Genomic DNA, 27,767 nt, shown 5'->3' with positions numbered 1-27,767 from the left:
TGGTAGTGCTGGATCGAATGGCCTGCTCCTGCTCCTGCACCTATTGTCTATTGGGACAATTGTACAACTGATCACCCATTCACACTAGTTCTGTGTTTAGCATGCATTCCCTGCACACTGGAGGCAATGTTGCAGAGGCCATTTAACCTACAAACCCACACACCTTTGCCTTTTAGTTATATAAATAAGCAGGGCCAAGGTCTACACTGATTCCTATAGGTGAATCCTATAAGAATGCTGGCTCGAAGGGCCAAATGGCCTGCTCCTGCACCTATTGTCTATTGAGATGGAACTTGGGGAAAGTGGGAATTTAGTGGTGGGACCTGCAGCCTACTGACTGAGAGTAATAGTGTGCGCAGAAGTACACTCACAGCTGAGCTTTTACCAACATGATCAAAGCAGAAGGCTCTCCACTGCAGGAACGCGCCTCAGCTTTCAGTCCTCCTTCTTGGGCACGGGGCCCATCTTGGTGCGGATGTTCCTCAGCAGGAAGAAGGCCACGGTGGTGACAGCGCACGTCACCTCAGCGATCCAGAAGGCCATGTCCCAGCTGTATTTCTTCGCGATGGTGCTGAACGGGAGTCCGGCCAGGAACCCCCCCACTGTGGGACACAGAGAGAGGAGTGGGTCATCAGTGTTGGAAACGTAACGAAGCAAGGTTTCAGCTCAAGTGTAAAGTCACTTTGACTTGTTAGTCCTACCCTGTTGAATGGACAGCCCCAAAGGTAGACACAAAAAAACTGGAGTAACTCAGCGGGTCAGACAGCATCTCTGGGGAAAAGGAATGGATGACATTTCGGGTCAAGACCCTTCTTCAGAAAAGTCACCCATTCCTTCTCTCCAGAGATTCACACAGTGGTTGTAAGGAACAAGCTGCCAGAGGAGGTAGTTGAGGCTGGGACTATCCCAACGTTTAAGAAACAGTTGGACAGGCACATGGGTAGGACAGGTTTGGAGGGATATGGACCAAGCGCAGGCAGGTGGGACTAGGGTAGATGGGACAATGTTGGCGAGTTGGGCCGAAGGGCCTGTTTCCACACTGTATTACTCTATGACTATGAGAAGATGCTGCCTGTCCCGCTGAATTACTCCAGCTTTTTATGTCTAATTTCAGTTTCCACCAGCATCTGCAGTTCCTTCCTACACGAAAGGACACGCCAACTGAGCTGAACGAATAACAAGAACCGTCCACTGGTGTCATTAGAGATTATTAACGTGAACTCCACAGGACAAACCTCTTGCACCTTACACCCATTAATATGTTTTATCAACAGCCTGACTACTGACAAACCACTAAATGAGCTTCAATTAGCGTAACTGCCAGCTTGCAAATTCCTTTTGGTGATAAACTGGTGGACATTGTGTGCTTTGGTCTCCTGCCCATTGGTAGCTTTGATCAGCCAAGCCCAGCCGCGAGCCAGCAGAGGGCGAGATCACAGGTATTCAGGTATTCTCAGTCAGGACTCGAACGCTGCGGGCTTGTACACTGGTGGGCAAAGATCCTATAGCGAGCAAGATGGTCCACTCGACGAAAAAGACGTAGTACGGTCATGGGCAGATTCATGGGTAATTTTCGGCCCCATTTCCGTTACCGGCTTCCGTCTCCACACCAAAGATCCCACAGGATACTAGTGCGGAGACGGAAGCCGGATACAGAAACATCTTCGTAAAAATAAAGTTATTTGGTAAAGATCTTCTCCTCATTTTCAGAATTTAAATTTATTAACACAAACTGTTCCCCCGCAACGTTGATTACACTGCAAGTCGGGTCGGGTCGGGTTACGGAAATGGATGGAAAAAAGGCCAACGTTCCGTTCCGTTGCGTACTACACGTCAGCCCATTGCATTTAGCAAGAGCGGTCTATCTTGCTCCGCTATAGGATCTTTGGTGGTGGGCGGACACGTGTTGGCAATGTTCTTGTCCAGAGTGTTGTGAGTCGGCCGAGTAGCTTTCACCCCAACTGACTGACCATTAAATGGGCGACAGGAGCAATAAATAAATAAATGTATTCTAGAAAGCTCCCAAATGAGTGGGAATTTCCCCACAGCTTTGCGTAATCCTTGAATCCGGACCTGGTGGGGTTCGGTGGGTGGGGGGCTGCCGAGAACAAAGAAACAGAGGGGGATCCAGTGGGGGGGGGGGGGTAACATGATCACGGGGCAGCATTGGCTGCATTAATAACTCTTCAAAATAGCCACAGTTTCAATCGGTCTTCCCTCTCTCCTCACCGTTTGCCATGAGAGCCACAATGGCGTGAGACGTGCCGGACAGGTTGGAAGGCGCAGACTCGTTCGCTATCACTCCAAACAGTGCAATGGGCCCATAGGAACAGAACCCAAACATGGCTCCCAAGGAGAGAATCCATAACTAGGAGGAAAAAAAACAACAAAGGGTGGGAAAGAACACCCACATATATAGAATTTGACATTAAGATTTAGCTGTTACCAGACAGCTCAGCGTTTAGTTCCTTCCTATAAATGCCCTGGAGGGACTGGTGAGGATCGTGTGCCTGGTCCAAGTCTTGTAAGTGTTAAGGGCCTGTCCCACTTTCCCGAGTTATTTACGAATTCCCCCGAGTTTTCAAACCCGCAGAATGTTCGTAGCGAGTCCTTAGGAGTCCGTGGATATATCGCAGCGGCTCGTAATGTCAGCCGTAGGTACTCGGGGCATCAGGTAAGTTGGGACGTTTTTACCAGCCTGATGAAAAATGTCCACGAGTAAAAAAACAGCCCCGAGTACCTGCGGCTGGCATTACGAGCCGCTACGATATATCCACGGACTCCTACAGACTCGTTACGAACATTCTGCGAGTTTGAAAACTCGGGAGAATTCGTGAATAACTCGGGAAAGTGGGACCAGCCCTTTACACTGGCATTTGGCTGGTTGTATCAAGACTTTGTACCAATGGCCACGGTGGAACAGATGACAATCCAGGCCACAAGGAGGTGATGGTGATATCTTTGTTCTAGATTTGGCAGTAACTGGACTATTGTTTTAGTTGTTCGTTTTTTTTGGTTTTAGAGGTACAGCATGGAAACAGGCCCTTCGGACCTCTGCCGACCAGCGATCCTCGCACACTAACACTATCCCGCACTCACTAAGGGACTGTTTACAATTTTACCAAGTCAATTAACTTACAAACCTGTACGTCTTTCGAGTGTGGGAGGAAGCCAGAGCTCCCGGAGAAAACCCACGTCGGTCGGTCACGGGGAGAATGTACAACCTCCATACAGACAGCACCCGTAGTCAGGATTGAACCCGTGTCTCTGATGCTGTAAGGCAGCAACTCTACCGCTGCACCACCCATGACGCCCACTGTAACATCCAAGAGTAAACTGCAGCACCACCTACCAGCTGCAACTATGCAGTCTGTATTGTAATATGCCCCTTCTAGAAGAGATGGCTGCTTGCTCAACAGCTAATCTTGTATAATCTTGCAACAGGTGAAAGAATGCAGCTCACTAACATGGGCACTGCACTGGAAACACAACAGGACTGTTTCGGGAACCTCACAATGTAACCTTGTGTTCTTTATTGTACTTTAGCAACTAGCAGTCGGATGACTCAGAGTTTTAGTGGCAATAAGAAGGTTATAAAGAAGTATCAGGTCAGAGTCTCATTTCCTTTGATAAGCCTTAAACATATTGGGGGGGAAAAGCTAATGATCATAGAGACCATTTTCATACCAGTAATTGGACCAGATCCCGCAAATTATGTATTTAAAACACACTTTATCCGTGCGAGTTACTTGGGGCGAGTGCTATACATTATTTTAAGCTCACAGCTTCTCAAAAGTTAAACGTTGCACATTTTTAAAGGAATTTTTCTATTTTAAAGAGAGGTTTGCACAAATATTAAAATAAGAAGATTGCAAGGGTTCAGGAGAAGGAAGCATAGAACAATAAAGGGAAGGCAAGGTGGGGGAAAGAAGGGAAGATAGAGAGAGCAAGAGAGAGACCTCGTCTTCAGTAAAATTAGTGACATAAGTCAGAGGCAGGAAGATTAATGTCCAGAGTTCAGTCTCCTGATGAAACAAAAGAGGGAGAAAGTCAGAACCATGCATTGAAAGAATAGAAAATAACTTTCATTCAGGAGAAACCCTGCACTCCCCAAGGGGCTGTCCCACTTATGCAATTTTTTTCAGCAACTTGTCAGCATCCTTCATAGTCGCAGCAGATTGCCAAAAAAATTTCAAAAATGTTGAAAACCCAGCGGCGACTAGAAAAAGGTGCGACTCTTTGGACACCCATTCCACTCCCTCTTCTCCCATCAAGCGAAACGTATAGAAGTGTGAAAATGCACAGATCCTGATTCAGGGACAGTTTCTTCCCAGCTGTTATTAGGCAACTGAGCCATCTTACAACGACTAGAATGCAGTCCTGAACTACTATCTACCTCATTGGTGACCCTCGGACTATCTGATCTTGCTTTATCTTGCACTAAACATTATTCCCTTATCATGCATCTGTGAACGGCTCGATTGTAATCAAGCATAGTCTTTCCGCTGACTGGTTAGCACGCAACAAAAGCTTTTCACTGTACCTCGGTACATGTGACACACTAAAACTGAAATGACATCTCCACACTGCTGTGCATCAGGGAGTCTACAAAACCCTTTGACACTAGGGGAGAAACAAGACACTTACAGCCACTAGTACTTGGTAGAGGTGGGAGCATTAGCAACAGAGTTTAGTTTAGAGATGCAGCATGGCCATTCGGCCCACCGAGTCCGTGCCGACCAGCAATCCCCATATACTAACACAGACCAAATAACTACACACCAGGGACAAAGCCAAATAACCTACAAACCTGTACCTAGTAAGAGGTGGAGGAAGTGGGAAAACCAAAAACAGTATCATAGTTACCTTGGTAGACTCAGTAGTTACCGTGACTCTAAAGAGGTACATCGATACGGCCATTCCTCCCATCATGGATAGTAGCAGATCATGTCGAGGGTTGCCATGACTGCGAAGTCCATGCTGCAAGAGATAGACGGGTAACTTTAACGCATGCTTTGTACAAAATGAGCAATGACACTCTTAAAAACTCTCTGCCCCAGAGGGCGGTGGAGGCAGGTTCTCTGGATGCTTTCAAGAGAGAGCTAGATAGGGCTCTTAAAAATAGCGGAGTCAGGGGATATGGGGAGAAGGCAGGAACGGGGTACTGATTGGGGATGATCAGCCATGATCACATTGAATGGCGGTGCTGGCTCGAAGGGCCGAATGGCCTACTCCTGCACCTATTGTCTATTGTCTATTTCAGGAAGTCTTGAAGCATTTAAATGTTCGACAGCTAATTTGAATGCACCAAGTTCCCAGAGCAATGTGATACAAACCAAATAATTTAATGTTGAATGAGAGATAAATGTTAGCATGGAGACCAGGGAGAAAGACTCTACTGCTCTTTGTGTCGTGCCAAGGATTCCATGATGAAGTGGTAGATTATATTTGACTACAGCTGCTGTGTAATGTGAAAAATCTAACCCGTCCAACAGTGTTTTTTGCATTGCTGGGATTTCTAGTTTCCAGCTCTCCAAAGGCAATCTCTCCACCCCACATTCTGCACCTCTCTCCCCCAGGCTAAACGGTCCAGAAACTCAGACTTGAATTTCTTCAGTCAGAGGGTGGTGAATCTGTGGAATTCATTGCCACATCAGGCTGTGGAGGCCAAGTGAATGGATAATCTTAAGGCAAAGATAGATAGATAGATTCTTGTTTAAGAAAGAACTGCAGATGCTGGAAAAAAAGAAAGGTAGACAAAAATGCTGGTGAAACTTAGCGGGTGGGGCAGCATCTATGGACGAAGGAATAGGTGACGTTTCGGGTTGAGACCCTTTTTCAGAGAGTCAGGGGAGAGGGATACTAGAGGTTTGAAAAGGTACAAAGAATAAAGGAATGAAAGGTATGTAAAGAACAAATCAAAGCCAGCAACGATGATCAAGTAAACGTAGAGCCCACAATGGTCCATTGTTGATTTGGGAAAAAAGTGGATACAAACAGTGAAACTAAGCAGGGCGGCAGTGAAACTAGTGGGATGACTCGGAGCGGCACGGTGGAGCAGCGGTAAAGTTGCTGCCTTATAGCACGTGCAGCGTCAGAGATCTGGGTTCGATCCCGACTACGGGTGCTGTCTGTGTGGAGTTTCTACATTCTCCCCATGATTGCCTGGGTTTTCCAGTTTGCTCCCATACTCCAAAGACGTCCAGGTATGTAGGTAAATTGGCTTGGTGTAAAGTGTAAAATTGTCCCTAGTGTGCGTAGGATAGTGTTGGTGTGCGGGGATCGCTGGTCGGTGCAGACGCAGTGGGTCGAAGGGCCTGTTTCTGCGAAATATCTCTAAACTAAACATACCCGAGCGACAGCTCTGTCAGACAGGTATCCAGCAGTAATACTGCCCAGCAGACCACCAACTTCAAGTGCACTCATGAACGAGCTCCCTGCAAGAACAAAGGAGATACAAGGTTTGCCCAAAGATCAGGAAGGTCCAGCGTTTATTCCTATGTCGTCAGAATGTCCTCGTTGAACCTGAAGGACAAGTGGAGCCGTACAATTGGCACAAGACTTGGATAGAATGCGAGATGGTCAAGTTCGAACCCTCGCTTTCCCCGGATGTCAAATACCAACTCTAGGATTAGTTCTGCCACTTCCTCAGGGTGGAGCCAACAATGGCTGCCTCACCAACAGATCCCTGCACATTTAAAGGGCCTGTCCCACTTTCACAACTTAATTCACGACTTCTGCCGAGTTTGCCCTTGACTCATACCCACAGCATGGTCGTCACGAGGTCGTAGGAGGTCGTAGGTAGTTCGTGATGCTAGTCGTAGGTACTCGTGGCATCAAGTAAGTCGGGGCTTATTTTCAACAAGATGAAAAATGTCCACGAGTAAAAAAAGGTTGTGAATTAGGTCGTGAAAGTGTGACAGGCCCTTTACACACTCGGGACAATTTACACCAACACCAAGCCAATTAACCTACAAACCTGTACGTCTTTGGAGTGTGGGAGGAAACCGAAGATCTCGGAGAGAAAACCCACGCAGGTCACGGGGAGAACGTCCAAACTCTGTACAGACAGCACCCGTAGTCGGGATCGAACCTGGGTCTCTGGTGCTGTAAGGCAGCAACTCTACCACTGCGCCACCGTATGTGTTGCCAGACGTGTTGGAAGGATCTGAGCCACTATTTGAACAGCACTCTCCTGGCCAATATTCCACCCACAAACCAGGAAGAGGTGGTGGCTTGATCACATATTATGGGAAGAACTTTTGCAAAGTATTTACTTGCATAATTAACAAACGCACTTCAATATCCATCACTGATTTGAAAAAAATTGTACGGTGTGGAATCGAACAGCTTTCTGCGTACAAATGGAGATTTATGGGGGGGGTTTTTCCGCTATGTTTCCCACAACACAACAGTATTCACACTGCCTGAACATTTCACCAGTCCAGGGTACCTTACAAGGGATGTGAATGATACGAATACGAACACAATTACCACGTTTCGGAGACAATATTGTCAGATAATTTAAACTCCTCTTTACCTATAATTGCAGTTTGTCCCTTCTCTTGGATGAGGAAGAGCTGACCCCAATCTGTGCAGCAGGTTTTCGCACCAAACACCACCATGTAGCCAATGTTCAGCACCCATAGATATGGGGTCAGTAACAACTCCTTCAAGGTGCTCTCATGTCCAGTCGACCCTGTGCACAGGTTATGGATATGGAAGAAGAACAGTTAATTCGACACCAAAACACCAACAAGCCATGGCTATGCTTTCAATATGTTATAATTCGTAACATTTGCTTTTCATAGAAAACATAGAAACATAGAAAATAGGTGCGGGAGTAGGCCATTCAGCCCTTCGAGCCAGCACCGCCATTCAATATGATCATGGCTGACCATCCAAAATCAGTACCCCCTTCCTGCTTTCCCCCCCCATATCCCTTGAATTGAATCTGTTAGCCCTAAGAGCTCAATCTAGCTCTCTCTTGAAGACATCCAGTGAACTGGCCTCCACTGGCGGAGAATTCCACAAAGATACTTCTCGATCTCACAGATATTTATGCGTAGGAAGGGACTGGAGATGGTGGTTTAAACTGTAGAAAGAAACAAAAAGCTGGAGTAACAACAGGTCTGTGGGACAGGCAGCATCTCCTGTCTATCTGTCCTGACTGCCTGTCCCGCTGAGTTACTCCAGCTTTTTGTGTCTATCTTCACATATATTTATGTGTAGGAAAGAACTGCAGATGCTGGTTTAAATCGAAGCTAGACACAAAATGCTGGAGTAACTCAGCGGTAGAGTTGCTGCCTGACAGCGAATGCAGCGCCAGAGCCCCGGGTTCAATACCGACTACGGGTGCTGTCTGTACGGAGTTTGTACATACTCCCCGTGACCTGCGTAGGTTTTCTCCGAGATCTTATTCGTGTAAATTGTCCCCAGTGTGTAGGGTAGTGTTAATGTGTGGGGATCGCTGGTCGGTGTAGTTTCGCTGGGCCGAAGGGACAGTTTCTGCACTGTATCTTGAAACTAAACTAAAGTCTACTCCGCCATTCAATCACGGCTGATCTATCTCTCCCTCCTAATCCCATTCTCCTGTAAGTTGAGTAGAACCAGAGGTATGGAAGGACACTACCTTTCCTGTCTCCTTTCTTCGCGCCCGGTTCGATGTTGGGTAGTCCCACATCCATCGGCTCGTTGACGATGAAGAACAGGCAGATGAAGGCAACCCCAATGGCGATGGAGCCGGACAGGCAGAGAGTAACCCGCCAACTGTAGCTCAGAGCCATGGTGGTGGCGATCAGTGGGCCCAGGCTGCCCGCCAAGTTCATACTGGTGGACAACACAGCCCACCACGTTCCAAACTGCGCTGGTTCAAACCACTGTGGGGAAACAAGCAGAGAGGACAACATGTACATTGAACAGCAGGCCGTTAAACTGAGCACAGGTCACGGTGGCGCAGCGGTAGAGTTGCTGCCTTACAGCGAATGCAGCGCCGGAGACCCGGGTTCGATCCTGACTACGGGTGCTGTCTGTACGGAGTTTGTACGTTCTCCCCATGATCTGCGTGGGTTTTCTCTCGAGATCTTTGATTTCCTCCCACACTCCAAAGACGTACAGGTTTGTAGGTTAATTGGCTTGGTGTATGTAAAAATTGTCCCTAGTGTGTGTGTGTAGGATAGTGTTAATGTGCGGGGATCGCTGGTCGGCGCGGACTTAGTGGGCCGAAGGGCCTGTTTCCGCGCTGTATCTCTAAACTAAAAGGTATCACAACCCTAATCATTTTGGTCAGACGAAGTTTCACCTTATTTCCATCCTTCCCATTCCAAGGCTTCCGTCAGCTTATTCTGATTGAGATGTGCCTGTGATCAGCCGAGACTAAGCAGAAGTCTCCTGCCCAAAATCTAAGCTCCATCAAGCAATTGACTCAAGAAATAATTCTGAATGTTAACAAATCCAATTAGAGTCATAGAGTGATGCAGCGTGGAAACAGGCTCTTCAGCCAACATGTCCCAGCTACACTAGTCCCACCTGCCTGCGTTTGGCCCATATCCTTCCAAACCTGTCCTATCCATGCAGCTGACTAATTGCGTCTAAAACGTTGCAATAGTCCCTGCCTCAACTGCCTCCTCTGGCAGCTCGTTCCATACACCCACCACCCTTCCAATTAATCATTTAAAATTTACAATTTAATAGTATTTTACCTGTAAAATTTAATGTGCAAGTTACTTATAGAGTAACTTCAGATACAATGTGTTAAAGAAGGAACTGCAGATGCTGGAAAATCGAAGGTACACAAAAATGCTGGAGAAACTCAGCGGGTGCAGCAGCATCTATGGAGCGAAGGAGATAGGCAACGTTTCGTCCCGAAACGTTGCCTATCTCCTTCGCTCCATAGATGCTGCTGCACCCGCTGAGTTTCTCCAGCATTTTTGCGTAACTTCAGATACAATAATGGCATTTAAAAGTTTGCTGGGTGGGCACCTAGATCTCAGGGAATGTTTGACACAGATATTGTGGGCAAAATGTACTGTTCTATGTTATTAAATATTACATAAAGTTTACATAATTCACAAATAAATTACTGATCTATCGTGCCTTCCACCACAGTGATGAATGCTGTGGTGGATGTTTGTGTTACAGTTTTATTGTGGTTGTGTGTTCTTTATTATTGTATCGCTGCAGACAACCCAAATTTCCACCAGCCTGGCTGTGTGGCAATAAATTATATCTAATCTAATCTAACCTCTCTGGCAACAGCATGAGGAGGAAATTAAAGATGAGTAAGTATCAAAACAAAATTATCCTTCAAAATCAACTTAATAAACTGGATCATTAAATATGTGGGGCCAATTAAGAGTTGTTCTGTAGCCAGATTCAGTCTACGATGTACTATTTGATGAAACGGAACAGGTGATGTGTCCCTTCTTCAGACTGAAGAGTCTGAAGAATGGTCTCGATCCGAAACGTCACCTCTTCCCTTTTCTCCAGAGGTGCTGCCTGACCAGCGGAGTTGCTCCAGAATTTTGTGTCTGTGTTCGGCTTAAACCAGCACCTGCAGTTCCTCCTTACATATGTACTATTTGATGTTGCTAACGTCAGCCGTGCCTCAATGGAAAGTAGACACCATGACACACAAGGTGGCACCTGTGCTTAGACTTTAGAACATAACCTAGGCGGCTTCTCCCAGAACAGTGTCGAGGGACTCCTGCACAATGGAGATGTCATCTCTCAGAGGAATCCTTAATCAACGGCCCCCATTTGGTCTCATATGTTCCAAAGATCGTGTTGTGTTGTTTCGAATAAAACCTCATCGAATATTTCACAAGGGGAAATGGTGAAGTGTCGCCAACATCCTGGCCAATATTATTCTTCAAATATTATTTCTACATCAAAGTCACAAGCAACATTTGCAACGCAGCATCTACAGTTCCTTGTGGCCACAATCATGCTGGTTATAGAAGGAAATTTGCCTTGAACAAATGTGCCTTCTGTACCTTCTGCCTGCATCAAGTGGTGTAGAAGTACTGAAGTGTTTAAGAAGGAACTGCAGATGCTGGAAAATCGAAGGTACACAAAAAAATGCTGGAGAAACTCAGCGGGTGCAGCAGCATCTATGGAGCGAAGGAAATAAGCAACGTTTCGGGCCGAAACCCTTCTTCAGACTGATGGGGGGTGGGGCGGGGAGAAGAAAGGAAAAAGGAGGAGGAGGAGCCCGAGGGCTGAGGGAGAGATAGGAACGGGAGGAGACAGCAAGGGCTAACAAAATTGGGAGAATTCAATGTTCATGCCCTTCATTGGTGAAACATCGTGAAAGGGTTGTGGCGATACAATACATCAACTATTCTTTCTCCCTTCACGCGGAGGTTTGGTTTAGTTTAGTACAAGGATGCAGAGCAGGAACAGACCCTTGGGCTCACCGAGTGAGCGCCGGTCAGCGATTACTAGCACTATCCTACACACAAGGGGCAATTTACAATCTTTCATTTTAACCAAAGCCAATTAGCCTACAAACCCGTACGTCTTTGGAACGTGGGAGGAAGGCGGGGAGCACCCAGAGAAAAAGCCTACGTGGTCACGGGGAGAACGTACAAACTCAGTACAGACAGCGCCCTGGTCAGGATCAAGCCTGGGTCTCTGGCACTGTAAGGCAGCAACTCTACTGCAGCACCATACCATTTATGTTATAATAATGATGGAAGCATTTTGTTTTAAACTATATCATTGCAAATGGCATTAAATTCAGGCGGAGTTTTGGCATAACTGCAGCAATTCATGCTGGAGAGGCAGATCCATACGCCACAAGTCGACTCGCAAGTAATGACCAAGGAGCCGGCATGCCTTCAGTTGAAACTTTCCAGTCAGACGCAGCCTTATGTAACTGGGACGCTCGCATGAGTTATACCAATCCGTAAATAAGTCGGACATTCGCAGCGCGCGGTGTAAAGGGTACATAATATCTCTCCGAGGGCTGCAGAATGTGCAACTCACAGCCCCTCTCCAGAAATAGCCCTGCATCAAATGTCACACTCTGCACTGTAACCCCGAACTGTGAAGGTCACCTTGCAGAATGAACCATTGGTGCCAACATTAAATAAGGAGACTTGACTCAGCTTAATATTCGTGGTGAATCTAGTCGCCACTAAATAAGCTTTGCAAGGTAAGAATAATTCAACTAATTTCTTCCCACATCCTAAAGACGTTTTAATTCAAAATTGCCTTGAGTGAGTGGGTGACTGGTTGAATTGACGGTGGTGAAGGTTCTGAAATATGCTTCGAGTGCGTAGGATAGTGCTAGTGTATGGGGATCACTGGTCAGCGTGGACTCGATGGGCCGAAGGGCACTGTATCTGTAAACTAAACTGGGGGACAGGTAGCATCTCTGGGCCAGAGATGCTGCTTCTCCCACTGAGTTACTCCAGCACTTTGTGTCTACTTTCGATTTAAACCAGCATCTGCAGTTCTTTCCTACACAACTAAACCTGACTGTCCATGTTCTCCGGAGAAGCTGCCTGACCCGCTGAGCTTCTCCAGCGAGGTGTACATTTGGAGCTTTGGTGTTTAATGGGATTTGGGTACCTTGCGTAGGATCTTCCCACAGGGCGGCCACCCAAAGCCTTGGGCCAGTCCATTAAGGAACCAGAGTGCGGTAAAAGCAGTGACGGTGGAACTCCAGGAGAAAATGATGTTGATCACTCCCACCAGGAAGAGTCCGGTGCAGAAGAGCAGTCGGGCACTGATCTGATCGGAGAGCACGCCGCTGATAAACTTGCTGATGGCGTATGCTAGCGACTGACTACTGGTTATCAAACCTGAGGGAATAAATCACATCGAGGTTAGTTTGCAGCCTTGAACCCCCTAGTTAATGTCCTACTCTCCAATCTTAAAGCACAGTTCCTACAGCTGAAATTGTGCCCATGTACCATGTCCAGGATAAACAGCCACTGCCAACTCCACCTCCCATTTTCGACTTCAAAGGTTATAGGAGCAGAATTAGGCCATGCAGCCCATCAATACACCGCCATTCGATCTATCTTTTCCGCTCAACCCCATTCTCCTGCCTTCTCCCCATAACCCAGGACACCCGTACTAATCTAGAATCTGTCAATCTCCACCGTAAAATATCTATAGAAAAGAGATGAGGAGGAATTTCTTTAGTCAGAGGGTGATGAATCGAAGGAATTCATTGCCCCAGATGGCAGTGGAGTCCATGTCAATGGATATTTTTAAGGCAGAGATTGGTAGAATCTTGATTAGTACGGGTGTCAGGGGTTATGGGGAGACAGCAGGAGAATGGGGTTGAGAGGGAAAGATAGATCAGCCATGATTGAATGACGGAGTAGACTTGATGGGCTGAATGGCCTGATTCTGCTCCCAGAACCTATGAATTTATGACCAGTGGTTAATAACTAGGAGATTAGTATTGCATCTCAGACTAATTCCTCCCCCCTCCCCCCCCCCCCCCAAACCGGGGACTCTTGGCATTGCTCCACCCACTGGCACCATGCTTCCTCAAAAACAGCTGAGCTGAGACTACAACAGAGTCCACATTAAATGATTCAGCGATGTTACAGGAAACGTTGGTACAGACAAGTTTCAAAAGGCCACTTTACAGAGGAAGCAAATCTGTGTTGTTCTTCACAGGGAACAAGGTGTAATTATACAGCGGAAGGCTGCACAGAATCATCAACTATTTGCACAAAACTGCTAACCACCTAAGTCCATTTGTGCCTGACTTTGTTTTGATAACCAAATCAGCTCAAGAACAAACTTCCTCTACATTCATTTTGCAAAGTACAGCACAGTAGGCAGTCAGATGACTTGTCGAGGAGATGTAAATGTATTTGTGGAGGCAAGCCAAGACAATGTATTCTAGATCCCAATACATTGCTTGAGTCAAGAGTCAAGAGTGTTTTATTGTCCTATGTCCCAGATAGAACAATGAAATTCTTACTTGCAACAGCACAATAGTATGTATGCCTCAGAGGGCAGTGGAGGCAGGTTCTCTGGATGCTTTCAAGAGAGAGCTAGATAATGCTCTTAAAAATAGTGGAGTCAGGGGATATGGGGAGAAGGCAGGAACGGGGTACTGATTGGGGATGATCAGCCATGATCACATTGAATGGCAGTGCTGGCTCGAAGGGCCGAATGGCCTACTCCTGCACCTATTGTCTATTGTCTACTCTGCCACAACTCGCATGCCAAACACCTTGAACACATGTCCTCTGCTTCTCAGTGTTTTTGTTTTAGATATACAGCATGAAAACAGGTTAATTGGCCCACCGAGTCTGCGCATGTCTGTCCCATATCCCTTTGAACTTTTCCTGTCCTTGTATCTGTCCAAACAGCTTTTGAATATTTAGGAAGGAACTGTGCAGATGCTGGTTTAAATCGTAGACACAAAATGCTGGAGTAACTCAGCGGGACAGGCAGCATCGCTGGAGAGAAGGAATGAGAAGAGGAGTCTGAAGAAGGTTCTCGACCCGAAACGTTACACATTCCTTCTCTCCATAGATGCTACCTGACCCTCTGAGTTACTCAAGCATTTTGTGTCCAGCTTTTGAATGTGGTTATTTTATGTGGCCCAGCTACTTCCACTGGCAGCTCATTCCACCTTTATCTGTTCATCTCCAGACCTGTTCATTGAAGAGCATTCTCTTTCTTTTGAACAAAGCCGCACATCAGAGCCTAAAGAAAGGTTCCAACCCGAAACATCACCCATCCTTTTTTCTCCAGAGATGCTGCCTGAGCCGCTGAGTTACTCCAGCACTTTGTGTGTCTATCTTCGGTATAAACCAGCATCTGCAGTTCCTTCCTGCACATCAGAGCCTCCATAATTCCTCACCTCATGTTGGGACCCATCTCTCCTGCCATTGCCAGCTGTTCCATAGCTGGACGATTGGACACAGTGGGGGAGTACAGGACTAGAGGTCATCACCTTCAGGAAGGAGATGAGGAGGAATTTCTTTACTCAAAGAATGATGAATCTGTGGAATTCATTGCCGCAGATGGCTATGAAGGCCAAGTCCATGGATATTTTTAAGGCAGAGATTGGCAGATTCTTGATTAGTATGGGTGTTTGGGGTTATGGGGAGAAGGCAGGAGAATGGGGTTAAGAGGGAAAGATAGATCAGCCACAATTGAATGGCGGAGTAGACTTGATGTGCCAAATGGACTAATTCTGCTGCTATCAATAGACAATAGGTGCAGGAGTAGGCCATTCGGCCCTTCGAGCCAGCACCGCCATTCAATGTGACCATGGCTGATCATCCCCAATCAGTACCCCATTCCTGCCTTCTCCCCATATCCCCTGACTCCGCTATCTTTAAGAGCCCTATCCAGCTCTCTCTTGAAAGTATCCAGAGAACCGGCCTCCACCGTCCCCTGAGGCAGAGAATTCCACAGACTCCCAACTCTCTGTGTGAAAAAGTGTTTCCTTGTCTCCCTTCTATATGGCTTACCCCTTATTCTTAAACTGTGGCCCCAGGTTCTGGACTCCCCCAACATCGGGAACATGTTTCCTGCCTCTAGCGTATCCGAACCCTTAACAATCTTATATGTTCACTTATCACTTAAGATCACATGAAGACTTACCCAAGTCATCTTTTTCCAAGGTCACCTCCTCCATGATCGATGGCATCACAAATGAGAAGGTTTTTCTGTTGAAGTAGTACAGGGTATAACCCACAAACATGGCTGTGAAGATGCTGGTCCTGTAGTACCCATAGCCAGCCATTCTGCAACTGGAAGTGGAGAACCAAATGCAAGCCTTCCAATGACAGCGATGGCGATATTTAACCAGCGACCAGTTATTGTTCCAATAATTAGATCACAGCAGACAACTTAAAAGTTTGATGACTCATTGAGGTTTTCAGTAAAAGACATTTACTTCAAGAGACAGAACAATTGCGAATGAGATGAGACGGAAACACAAATGCGAACTCCACTGTCCAATTCCACAGCGTCTCCCTCGTCTATTTTACGTTGGATTTTGTAACGAGCTCTTGTTTGTCTCCCTGGCAAAACATTAACTGCAAGGGTCCAAGAGAGTGCAGGAATTCCTATTCTGAAAGAAGAACAAAAATAATTTCAGTTGAGTGTGTGCAGACGAGGGGGAAAAAATAAGGACTTATTAATGATTAGCCCAGATCAATAGAGGTAGCTCAGATGGTTCTAAAGTGCAGTGGGGCTGGGAGTTCATGAAGCAGCACAGAAAGTGCAACTCCGATACTTACTCTAACTTGTTGAACTTTATCTAATCTGTCCCGATCTGATATATCAGTGTAATGTCTTTATCCAGAAACAATGCATTGGACTGAGATCACATCGGGGGAGATGAGGTTAACCAATTAAACCCCTGTCCCACGGTACAAGCTCATTCCGGAGTTTGCCCTGATTCGAACTCGGAGATTTACGGTAATGGCCACTCGTCGGTACTCGGGGCTCTCGTGGACATTTTTCATCATGTTGAAAAATCTTCACGAGTCTTCCCGTGCTTACCTGCCGTTAGCGAGTCTTCCCGAATACCTGCCGTTAGCGCTAAGAGACGTCCCCAAGCTCCGACGTACCCGCTACGTTCATTCTCTATGCTTACCACGAGTTTGATTTTTTTTTTAACTCGGGAGAGAAAGGGCCTATTAGTCGGAGAATCAAGAACCAGAGGACATAGGTTTACGGTGAGAGGGGAAATATTTAATAAGAGCCTGAGGGGTAACTTTTGCACACAAAGGGTGGTGGGTGTACGGAAAGAGCTGCTGGAGTAGGTAGTTGAGGCAGGTAGTTATCGCAACATTTAAGAAACATTTAGACAGGTGTATGAACAGGACAGGTTTAGGGAGATATGGGCTAAACACACAGGCGGGTGGGACTAGTGTTGATGGTACATCTTGGCCGGTGTGGGCAAGTGGGGCCGAATGGCCAGCTTCCACACTGACTATGACTTGATCAAATTTTATTGACAAGATTTACCAAACCATTCAAGCCCATTTGTTCAAGATATCGTGACTAGATTCGATGGAGATAGTTACAGAAGGACTTCAGGGAACTGTGAGAAATGTCCTGGCATGATACTGGCATTCAATGAGAACAGTGCTGATTTGTAACCCCACCTTCACATCCAAACAATGGCAGCTCAACAATTAAATCCAAACCTGCAACACAGCAATTGGGGATTTTAATTCTTGTAATTTAAAAAAAAAAAAAATGTAACAAAGAAAGCTAGAGTCAATAAGTTGCGATTACCCAGTTTGTTGAATGTCTTCACCAAGCTTGGCCTAATTGTAATAGCCCTGTCCCACTGTGCGAGTTCATTCCAAGAGCTCTCCCGAGTTTAAAAAAAATCAAACTCGTGGTAAGCACGGAGAATGAACGTAGCGGGTACATCGGAGCTCGGGGACGTCTCTTAGCGCTAACGGCAGGTACTCGGGAAGACTCGCTAATGGCAGGTAAGCACGGGAAGACTCGTGAAGATTTTTCAACATGATGAACAAATGTCCACGAGAGCCCCGAGTACTGACGAGCGGCCATTACTGTAAATCTCCGTGTTCGAATCAGGGCAAACTCGGGAGAGCTCTTGGAATGAACTCGTACCATGGGACAGGGCTTTAACTACCAGCCCAAAGACTGGCTTTAGACACAAAATGCTGGAGTAACTCAGCGGGACGTGCTGCAGTCTGAAGAAGGGTCTCGATCCGAAACATCACCTATTCCTTCGCTCCAGAGATGTTGCCTGTCCCGCTGAGTTACTCCAGCATTTTGTGTCAATCTTTGGTGTAAACCAGCATCTGCAATTCCTTCCTACACAAAGACTGGCTTTGCTTCAATCTTGAGTTTTCTGAAAATATCATTCACATCTCATGAGATTAATTCATGCAAAAAAAAAAAATCAAAGATTCTTCAGTTATTCAGTTTCACCCAGTCTTAAGGACCACAACCCAAAACGTCACCTGCCCATTCCCTCCCCAGATGTTGCCTGACCCACGAGGTTCCTCCAGTACTTAGATTCCAACATCTGCAGCTCCTGGAGTCTCCAGTTTCGCATGGCTAATTCCTCTCCTCCAATTCAGAAAAGACAGACTGAATAAACCTTTCCTGTGCTCTAACTTTTCTTTGATTCCATGAAATGTCTTAGAAGAGTCAAAGAACTGTACAGCCCTTCAGCCCACATTGTCCATGCTGACCAAGTTGCCAAACTGGGCTGGTGCCATCTTCCTGCAATTGGCCCACACCCTTCTAAAACCCTTCCTACCCATATATTTGTTGTAAAGTCTTTTAAAACTTGTAAATGTATCCACAAAAGTTGCAAATGTTCCTCTGGTGGTAGATCTTGTCCTGCACTGTGACCCTCTGTATTTCAAAGAACATTACTAAGCCTGATACAACCTATATAAGTAGGGCGACTTTTATGGTCAACAGAAAGTCTTCGGTGATAGCCTAGAGCGTGCCTGTCCGACCAAAGTAGCCAAAATGTGTAGGAAGGAACTGTAGATGCTGGTTTACACCGAAGATTGACATAAAGTTCTGGAGTAACTCAACGGGTCAGGCAGCGTCTCTGGAGAAAAGGAATAGGTGACGTTTCGGGTCGAGACCCTTCTTCAGACTGAGAGGCAGGGCAGAGAGTAGCTAGAGGTATGAAAAAGGTACAAAGGGCAAATGAATGAAAGGTATGAAAAGAACAAATCAAAGCCCGCACCGATGATCAAGGAAAGATAGAGCCCACAATGGTCCATTGTTGGTTGTGAAAAAGGAGATAATAAGTAGATGCAAACAGTGAAACTAGCAGGGTGGCAGGGAAATTAGTAGGACAACTTGGTTGGGGGAGGGGGAATGCAAGGGTTAGAGGATTCATTGATCATACCATTGGGTGGCAAGAAGGGTCTTGACCCGAAAAGTCACCTATTCCTTCTCTCCAGTGATGCCGTCTGACCCGCTGTTACTCCAGCATTGTGTGTCTATCAAAAAGAGTAGCCAACTATTTTTGGAGGATAAGCACACGGAAAGAGGGAAAGATGCAATGCATCAGCTAAAAGGGGACTTCCACCAATTGGCCAAAAGGTGGAATTGATACAAAGTCAAGATACAAAGTAGCCCACCACTCTCCCCACTCTGACCCTTCAGTCTGCACCATGATAATGAGACCCAGTGCAAACCTAAGGAACATAGCCTCATTTTCCATCTGGACACCTCACAGTGCCAGAGACCCAGGTTCGATCCCGACTACGGGTGCTGTCTGTACGGAGTTTGTATGTTTTCCTTGTGACCGCGTGGTTCTTCTCCGGGTGCTCTGGTTTCCACCCACATTCCAAAGACGTGCAGGTTTGAATATTAATCAGTGTCTGTAAATTGTCCCCAATGTGTAGGATAGTGTATGACTGCCGGTCGGTGCGGACTTGGTGTGCAGAAGGACCTGTTTTCACGCTGGATATCTGAAATAAAACCTGCAGTCTACAGGACCTGACATTGAATCTTCCAACTTGAGGCAACTTTATCCTTCTGTTCGTATTGGAACTGGCCGTTTCTGCTTGTTGTCACTTTGTCTCAGGTTTTTATTGTGATGCTACAATTAATGTACTACTATAATGCTACAATGCTGAATCACTATATGCTGCACAAGGGTATGCTGAAGAAGGGTTTCGGCCTGAAACGTTGCTTATTTCCTTCACTCCATAGATGCTGCCGCACCCGCTGAGTTTCTCCAGCACTTTTGTCTGCCTGCTGCACGCTGATACCTTTCCCTTCACCCCACCTGTTGCACTAGTGTGTGGCTCGATTACACATGATTTGACTGGACAGGATGCAGTAGCTCCACTCAACAGTCTGGAGCCTCCTTTTGCTCTGGTATTTGATTTAATTCTTCACATGTGTAAATTATAATGTTTTATTTTGAATTGTCTACTGAACTTATACATGACGCAGACAACCTCACCCTAGAAAGGGCTGAGAATCGCTGTTGTGTTGCAGAGTTGACAGACACTCACACTAAATCTCTGGGGCTGTCCCCACTAAATGCAGGACTATACCGTACACATGCAGGTCGCACCTGCAGGCCGAACTCAAAGTACTAGGATTACGTTCGAATGGCCTTTGGTGTTATTCCTCATTATTCCTGCTGATAGGTATAGTAAAGGCAGACTAATATGGTCAATCTACACTACTACTGTATGTCGTGTTGTTACTTGCGAGCAAAGCACCCCGGCAAATTCCTTGTATTTATACATACTTGGCTAATAAATTTTATTCAAAGTCAAATTCAAAATTCAAAGTCAAAAGCTGCTCCGTCTACTTTATTGTAATATAACCATATAATATAACCATATAACAATTACAGCACGGAAACAGGCCATCTCGGCCCTACAAGTCCGCGCCAAACAATTTTTGGTAATATGCACCAAGGTACAGTGAAAAGTTATTTTGTTGCTTGCTATCCAGTCAGAGGAAAGACTATACATGATTACCACAAAATGCTGGAGTTACTCAACAGGACTAACAATGATCTTTTCAACATTTTCCTTAATCTTCATTCTCTTTGATTTCTCGTTTCCACACCTTACCCTTGTATATCTCTCATCTCCCTCTCCAAACTCAGTCCGAAGGAGGGTCTCGACCCGGAATGTCGCCCATTCCTTCTAGCCAGAGATGCTCCTGTCCTTCCGAGTTACACCAGCATTTTATGTCTATCCAGCATCTGCAGTTTCTTCCTATACATGATTATAATCAAGTCGACCACAGTGTACAGATATAGGATAAAGGGAATAATGTTCAGTGCCAGGTGAAGTCCAGTAAAGTCTGATTAAAGATAGTCCGAGGGTCTCCAATGAGGTAGATGATAAATCAGGATCGGTCTCTAGTGGTGATAGGATGGTTCAGTTGCCTGATAACAGCCAGAAAGAAACTGTCCCTGAATCTGGAGGAGTGTGTTTTCACACTCCTGTACCTCTTCCCCGATGCTCTCTTGCCTCTTACTTTCACTGTGTCCTAGTACACATGATGATAATAAACCAACACTAAATGTTTAAATGTTTCTATCTCCACGGATACCACCCGACCTGCTGTGTGTTTTCAGCATTTTCTGTTTTTTATTTCAGATTCCCAACATCTGCAGGGTTTCTGTTCTCCTTGGCATCCTGATGCCAGTTTAGTTTGCCAGGTAAACATTAGCAAGAATATTCAATTTGGGAGAAATAAGAATAGAACACTAGAACAGGGTAGACACAAAATGCTGGAGAAACTCAGCGGGTGAGGCAGCATCTAATGGAGAGAAGGGATGGGCGACGTCGCCTATTCCTTCTTTCCATAGATGCTGCCTCACCCGCTGAGTTTCTCCAGCATTTTGGGTCTACCTTCGATCTCTCGTTCCCCTCTCCCCTGACTCCCAGTCTGAAGAAGGGCCTCGACCCGAAACGTCACCTATTCCTTCTCTCCAGAGATGCTGCCTGTCCCAGCTGTTTGGGTCTGCCTTTGGTTTAAACTAGCATCTGCAGTAACTCCCGATACATATCTCATTGGAAGAGAAACTGCAGTTACAATCGAAACATAAATCTACAGTAGAACTAATTGGGGCAAAAGTAAACTAATTGCCTTTATGAATCACTGAAACTAATTGCATTTATGAAATCACACTTATTAAATACTATAAAATCTCAAGTGTAACTAAAAAATGTTTAATTAATCACTGATGTTACAGGGATTAAACAGAACAAGATTCAACAGAAGAAAATTCACCCCTTATCTCCCAGCCTATCTTTTCATCTCTGGCCTTTCTCCAACCATTTGCCAATCAACCCATCCTCACCAGTATCTAATATCTAATATCACAGAGTGTAAACATAAGGAAATGCAGATGCTAGTTTGAAGAAGGCTGTGAAGAAGGTTCCCAACCTGAAACGTCTCCTATCTATGCTAGACAAAAGTGCTGGAGAAACTCAGCGGGTGCAGCAGGATCTATGGAGCAAAGGCAATAGGCAACGTCCTATCAACATTTCGAGCCAAAATCCTTCTTCAGACTGATGTGGGGGGTGGGGGGGTGGGGGGGGGGAGGGGACAGGGAGAAGAAAGGAGAAAGGAAGAGGAGGAGCCAGAGGGCTAAGGGAGAGCTGAGACGGGGAAGACACAGCAAGGCAATTGGCAATTAATTGGCAATTAAATTTAATTGGTAATTATTTTTTTTTGACAGAGCCAAAATGCCAAACAATAACTCTCCAGCATTTGGAGGTGAGAAGAACCTAGGCTGCAGCCACTGTCTCCATTATCTCAGCAGTGTTCATTCCATGCCTGCCAATAATTTTACACTTGCATACAAGTCTCATTGCCAATGTTCCACGAACATCTATCTATGTTCTCCTGCTAAGTTACTCCAACACTGCGTGTCTTTTTTCCACCTTTCATTGGCCTGACTTTGTCCCGCCCCCCACCTCACTTCCAGCTTTCTCCCCTCTTCCACAATCAGTCTGAAGAAGGGACTCGACTCGAAACATCGCCTAGCCATGTCTTCCAAAGATGCGGCCTGATCCGTTGAGTTCCTCCAGCGTTTTGTGTCTACTTTTCAGCCTGCGAATGCGGAGCAGAACAACAGACAGCCGACCATGTCATCTCTGGGTGCCCGCTCTACCACCCACCAAATGGAGCTCAGTCAGGGCCTGGCAGACATTGACGCCAACAGAGACAACAAACTGGCTGCTCAACACCAGGCTTGAGATCTAACTATTCCTTTGGTTTATGTTTCATTCACAAGAACAACAGCAAGCAGATTATTTCCCAACTGCAAGGCACAGGTCTGACAGAACCTGTTGGGATGGGTAATCTGATCACCCTCGACAATTACTGTTAGAACAGAAAGTACACGTGCTATAACTCCACCATAGTGCCAGTGCACGGGGACCGCTGGTCAGCGCGGACACGGTGGGCCAATGGGCCTGTTTCCGAGCTGTATCTCTAAACTAAACTAAACCCATTCACTTATGATCCAAAACTCAGTTCTTAAGAGTTTGGCAATTAAAATTTTTGACTCGGAGCCAAAATGCCGACCAATAACTCCAGGCAGAATAATCTCTGCCTCAGAGGGCAGTGGAGGCAGGTTCTCTGGATGCTTTCAAGAGAGAGCTAGATAAGGCTTTTAAAAATAGCGGAGTCAGGGGATATGGGGAGAAGGCAGGAACAGGGTACTGATTGGGGATGATCAGCCATAATCACATTGAATGGCGGTGCTGGCTCGAAGGGCCGAATGGCCTACTCTTGCACCTATTGTCTATTGTCATTTGGAGGTGAGAAGAACCTAGGCTGCAGCCACTGTCTCCATTATCTCAGCAGTGTTCATTCCACGCCTGCCAATAATTTTATGCTTGCATGCGAGTCTCATTGCCAATGTTCCACGAACCATATCCTGAAAACCTTTAAGCAATTAAATATTTGAACAGTTTTCAGTTAGAAATCATCCAACTCTTTAGTGACCACCACAGATTTTCTGCTTCTTTCATAAAACGCAAGATCAGCACATTTATGAAATTTGAAAATGAATCTGTGTCAAATCTGATACATGGATGTTGATTTTGACTAGACCTGTGAGTTAAACACTAAGCTGTGACAACACACTGGTCAGCCCAAGTGGCTCATGTTGGTATTTTTGTTCTGCACAAACCTACCGCAGATAAGGGCGACCGGGGTGGAAATGGTCACTGATTTTTGTCAGATAGCGAGAAGTATAGTTGGATTTAATGTTGATGCATCTCTGCCCAATAGTTGAAGTTGCTACCTCACAGCGCCAGAGACCCGGGTTCAATCCTAACTCAGGGTGCTATCCACATGGAGTTTATACATTCTCTCTGTGACCTACGTGGGTATTCTCTGGGTGCTCTGGTTTCCTTCCACACTCCAAAGCCATACAGGTTTGTAAGTTAATTGGCTTGGTAAAATTGTAAATTGTCCCTAGGATAGTGTTAGTGTATGGGGTGATCGCTGGTTGGTGTGGAATCGGTGGGCCGAAAGGCCTGTATCGCTAAAACGAAATACGATTTATGGAAGTCTTATGCACACAAGGATCATTTATTGGAATTAGTTTATTGCCACATGTACTTTGGGACAGTGAAATAATTAATTTGCATGCTATCCAGTCAAATCAAACCAGGCACAGGTACGATCAAACCAGACAACAGGTAGTGCAAAGAGAAGAATTCCAGGGTGCAGAATATAGTATCACAGCATTAGTGGTGCAGAGGAAGTGCAAGATTCACAATGAGATAGGTTGGGAGATCAGGACTACATCTGATCTTATGGGAGGACATTCAGTAGTCTGTTAATAGCAGGGAAGAATCCGTTTGTGAATCCCAGGGCATCTGCTTAAGCTTTTGTATCTTTCATCCGAAGGAAGAAGTGGAAATGACCAGGGGTGGCAGGGTGGCACAGCGGTAGAGTTGCTGCCTCACAGCGCCAGTGACCCGGGTTCGATCCTGACTACAGGTGCTGTCTGTCTGGAGTTTATACCCTTCTCCCCGTGACCACATGGGTTTTCTCCGGGTGCTCCGGTTTCCTCCCACACTCCAAACACGAACAGGTTTACAAGCAAATTGGCTTGGTAAAAATAGTAAATTGTCCCTAGTGCGTGTAGGATAGTGTTAGTGGTGATCGCTGGTTGGTGGCGGACTCGGCGGGCCAGTTTCTGCGCTGTACCTTGAAACTAAACTAAAGACCAGGGTGAAAATGGTCCCCGATTTTTGTGAATGCTTTCCCAAGAAGTGTAGATGGATTGAATGTTGATGCCTCTTGTTTCAATAGTTGCCACTTTGCAACATTTAGGCAACTGTTTCACGCTAGCCAGACACAGTATCAAGCTGAAAAGTAGAAACAGTAGAAACAAAGAGCTGAGTTCCTCTGACACTTTGTGTCCACTTGTGTTTTAACCAAACACAAACCGACACAAAGTGTCAGAGGAACTCAGCAGGTCAGGCAGCCTCGCTGGAGAACATGGATAGGTGACGATTCAGTTCGAGACCTTCCTTTCTAGCCTAATCATACTTCCTCGTTCATGGACTATAATCTTGCAGATTGGGTGGCAAAGTGGCGTAGCTGGTAGAGTTTAAGAAGAAACTGCAGATGCTGGAAAATCGAAGGTACACAAAAAAGCTGGAGAAACTCGGCGGGTGCAGCAGCATCTATGGAGCGAAGGAAAAAGGCAACGTTTCAGGCCGAAACCCTTGGTTTCGGCCCGAAACGTTGCCTTTTTCCTTCGCTCCATAGATGCTGCTGCACCCGCTGAGTTTCTCCAGCTTTTTTGTGTACCCAGCTGGTAGAGTTGCTGCCTCACAGCGCTGGAGACCCAGATCATATCCTAAACTCGGTTGCTGTCTGCATGGAGTTTGCATGTTCTCACTGTGATAGTGTGGGATTCCTCTGGGTGCTCCAGTTTCCTCTCACATCTCAAAGATGTGCAGGTTGGTAGGTTAATTGGTTGCTGAAAATTGCCCCCTGATGTGTGGGCGAGTGGTAGAATCTGTGGTGGGGGCAGAATTGATGTCAATATGGATAGAATAAAATTTAGATGTGGTGCAGAATTAGGGTAAACAGATGGCCGATGGCTGGTGTGGCTTTTCTTCATGCTGTATTTCTCTCTCTACATTAATACACACCATGTACTCAACAGTTAGCCATTAAAAGGGACACATGTTTTCTGCCTCCTCTTCTCAGGCAGTGAATGCCAAACCTTTTGCCGATTTAAACAAAATCTTCAACCGCCCTCCAAATGCAGATTTTAGCAAGGCCTTTGACAAGGTGCCGCATGGTAGACAGGCTCATAAGGTTAGATCACACAGGATCCAGGGTGCGCTAGCCATTGAATACAATGCTGTCCTGTGTCGGAAGGAAATGCAGGTGCTGGTTTATAACGAAGAGAGATACAAAGTGCTGGAGTAACTCAGCAGGTCAGCCAGCGTATCTGGAGATAAAGGATGGGTGATGTTTTAGGTCAGGACCCTTCTTCAATGTTGTCCTGGTTTGTCAGAGTCAGAGGGCAGAGGGTTGTTTTTCAGATTGGAGGCAAAAGACCAGTGGTGTGCTGCAGGGTCTCCTGATATTATGCAAGGTCATAAGGAATAAGAGTAGAATTAGGCCATTCGGCCCATCAAGTCTACCCCAGCATTCAATCATGGCTAATCTATCTCTCCCTCCGAACCCTTTTCTCCTGCCTTCTCCCCATAACCTCCGACACCCGTACTAATCAAGAATCTATCTATCTATCTATCTATCTCTGCCTTAAAAACATCCACTGACTTGGCCTCCACAGCCCTCTGTGGCAAATAATTCCATAGATTCACCACCCTTTTTATACTAACAATTATATTTATTTTAACAATTTGGTTGAAAATGGAAGTGACTTGATTGGTAAGTTTGCATATGACGAAATAAAATTAGTGGCATGGTGGATGGTGAAGAAAGTTGTCTTAAGGTCACACTGTAAAGGTATATGAGCCTATAACAGATTAACTCAATGAAGCATCCCTGGAGGACACGTTTCAGATTGTGACCCTTTTCACACACTGAAGTCATCGGAGTCTGCAGAAGGGTCGCCTATTCCTTTTCTCCAGAGATGCTGTCTGGCCTGCTGAATGGCTTTCAAGAGAGAGCTAGATCGGGCTCTTAAAAATAGCGGAGTCAGGGGATATGGGGAGAAGGCAGGAACGGGGTACTGATTGGGGATGATCAGCCATGATCACATTGAATGGTGGTGCTGGCTCAAAGGGCCGAATGGCCTACTCCTGCACCTAATGTCTATTGTCTACTCCAGCTGTCTGTGGCTGTCTTCATTATTATTGGTAAAAGCCAACTAATTGGTAAAAGTGAAGTCAGAAACGCAGCAGAAAGATACAGAATGCTTACTCAGCAGATCAGGCAGTATCCCTGGAGAACATGGATAGATGATATTTTGGGTCGTAAACCCTTCTTCAGACTGATTGGGGGCGGAGGTGAGAAAGAAAGCTGGGAGAAGGGGCAGGAGAGAAAGGCCATTGCCAATAATAGGTGAACACAGACAAAATAACATAGACAATAAGATAATAATGACCCTGGCATAATGAGAACAAGAAACATATTTAGCAGAAAAAGACGCAGGAGGAAATGGCTTTGAAATACCCTCTTGCTTTTGTACACTCTATCTTCACCAAGGACAGCGAGGTTGTTGCTGTCACAAAATGGTTAAGACCCAATGTTATTTGCAATCTTTGAAGAATCAACCAATCTACACACAAGTCCCAAGCACAACAACCAGATTTTCTTTTTTTTTTGGTGAGGTAACACAGACTGTCCTGCTCTTTGAACACCACATCAGAGCCTGATCACAAAACAAAATAGTTTTTAAAATTGGGGAATAATTGGATCAGATCTGTCATTGCTGCAAGAATCTAAACTGACCGAGTTGCAAAAAGGAGTTAAATTTATCCCACGGGCGATGCAGTGTTGGTGGAGTGCGGTCAGCGTTTTTATGTGGCAGATAATTTGTGCAAAGTTAAATCCCACAAAATTGCGTTAACGACCAGATCAGCCAGTGGAGTGACTGGGAAGCCAGGGGTGACTCTCCCGCTATTCCTGTTGCAGATGAGTTAAATGCTACTCGTTTCTCCTTCTGTGCATATTCCCCTGTGATATCCCGGCGGTTTCATGCATGCTCCTACCTGTGTTGCTGGCACAGCGCAGGTTCCCCTCAGCGACCCGTTCCTGCAGCCTCAGAAGCAGCAGCACCTCCCTGGCTGCAAGCAGCACCAGCCAAACACTCAGCCCGCCCCCCGCGC

General features: G+C 46.0%; 1 protein-coding gene across 3 annotated transcripts; it reads right to left on the bottom strand.

The window, feature by feature from the left end:
• Positions 1 to 169: 169 nt before the first annotated feature.
• slc37a4 (solute carrier family 37 member 4) lies at positions 170 to 27,767 on the bottom strand. Of its 3 annotated transcripts, none has more exons than XM_033050019.1 (10): positions 27,651 to 27,743; positions 15,592 to 16,063; positions 12,577 to 12,809; positions 8,633 to 8,879; positions 7,541 to 7,699; positions 6,352 to 6,437; positions 4,867 to 4,980; positions 3,960 to 4,025; positions 2,230 to 2,368; positions 170 to 602 (listed from the first exon to the last, which is right to left on the bottom strand). In XM_033050019.1, exons 2-10 carry the CDS (start codon positions 15,731 to 15,733, stop codon positions 436 to 438), a joined length of 1,353 nt encoding a protein of 450 aa, XP_032905910.1. In that variant the 5' UTR covers positions 15,734 to 16,063; positions 27,651 to 27,743; the 3' UTR covers positions 170 to 435. The 3 variants fall into 3 exon arrangements, with proteins under 3 accessions (XP_032905910.1, XP_032905911.1, XP_032905912.1); XM_033050020.1 differs by having other exon boundaries at positions 15,592 to 16,058; positions 27,651 to 27,736; XM_033050021.1 differs by lacking the exon at positions 3,960 to 4,025 and having other exon boundaries at positions 27,651 to 27,767.

Source organism: Amblyraja radiata, chromosome 33 (assembly GCF_010909765.2).
Source record: "Amblyraja radiata isolate CabotCenter1 chromosome 33, sAmbRad1.1.pri, whole genome shotgun sequence".
NCBI lineage: Eukaryota > Metazoa > Chordata > Chondrichthyes > Rajiformes > Rajidae > Amblyraja > Amblyraja radiata.
Note: the sequence above shows the minus strand (reverse complement) of the source record. Positions and strands in the feature narration are given on the sequence as shown.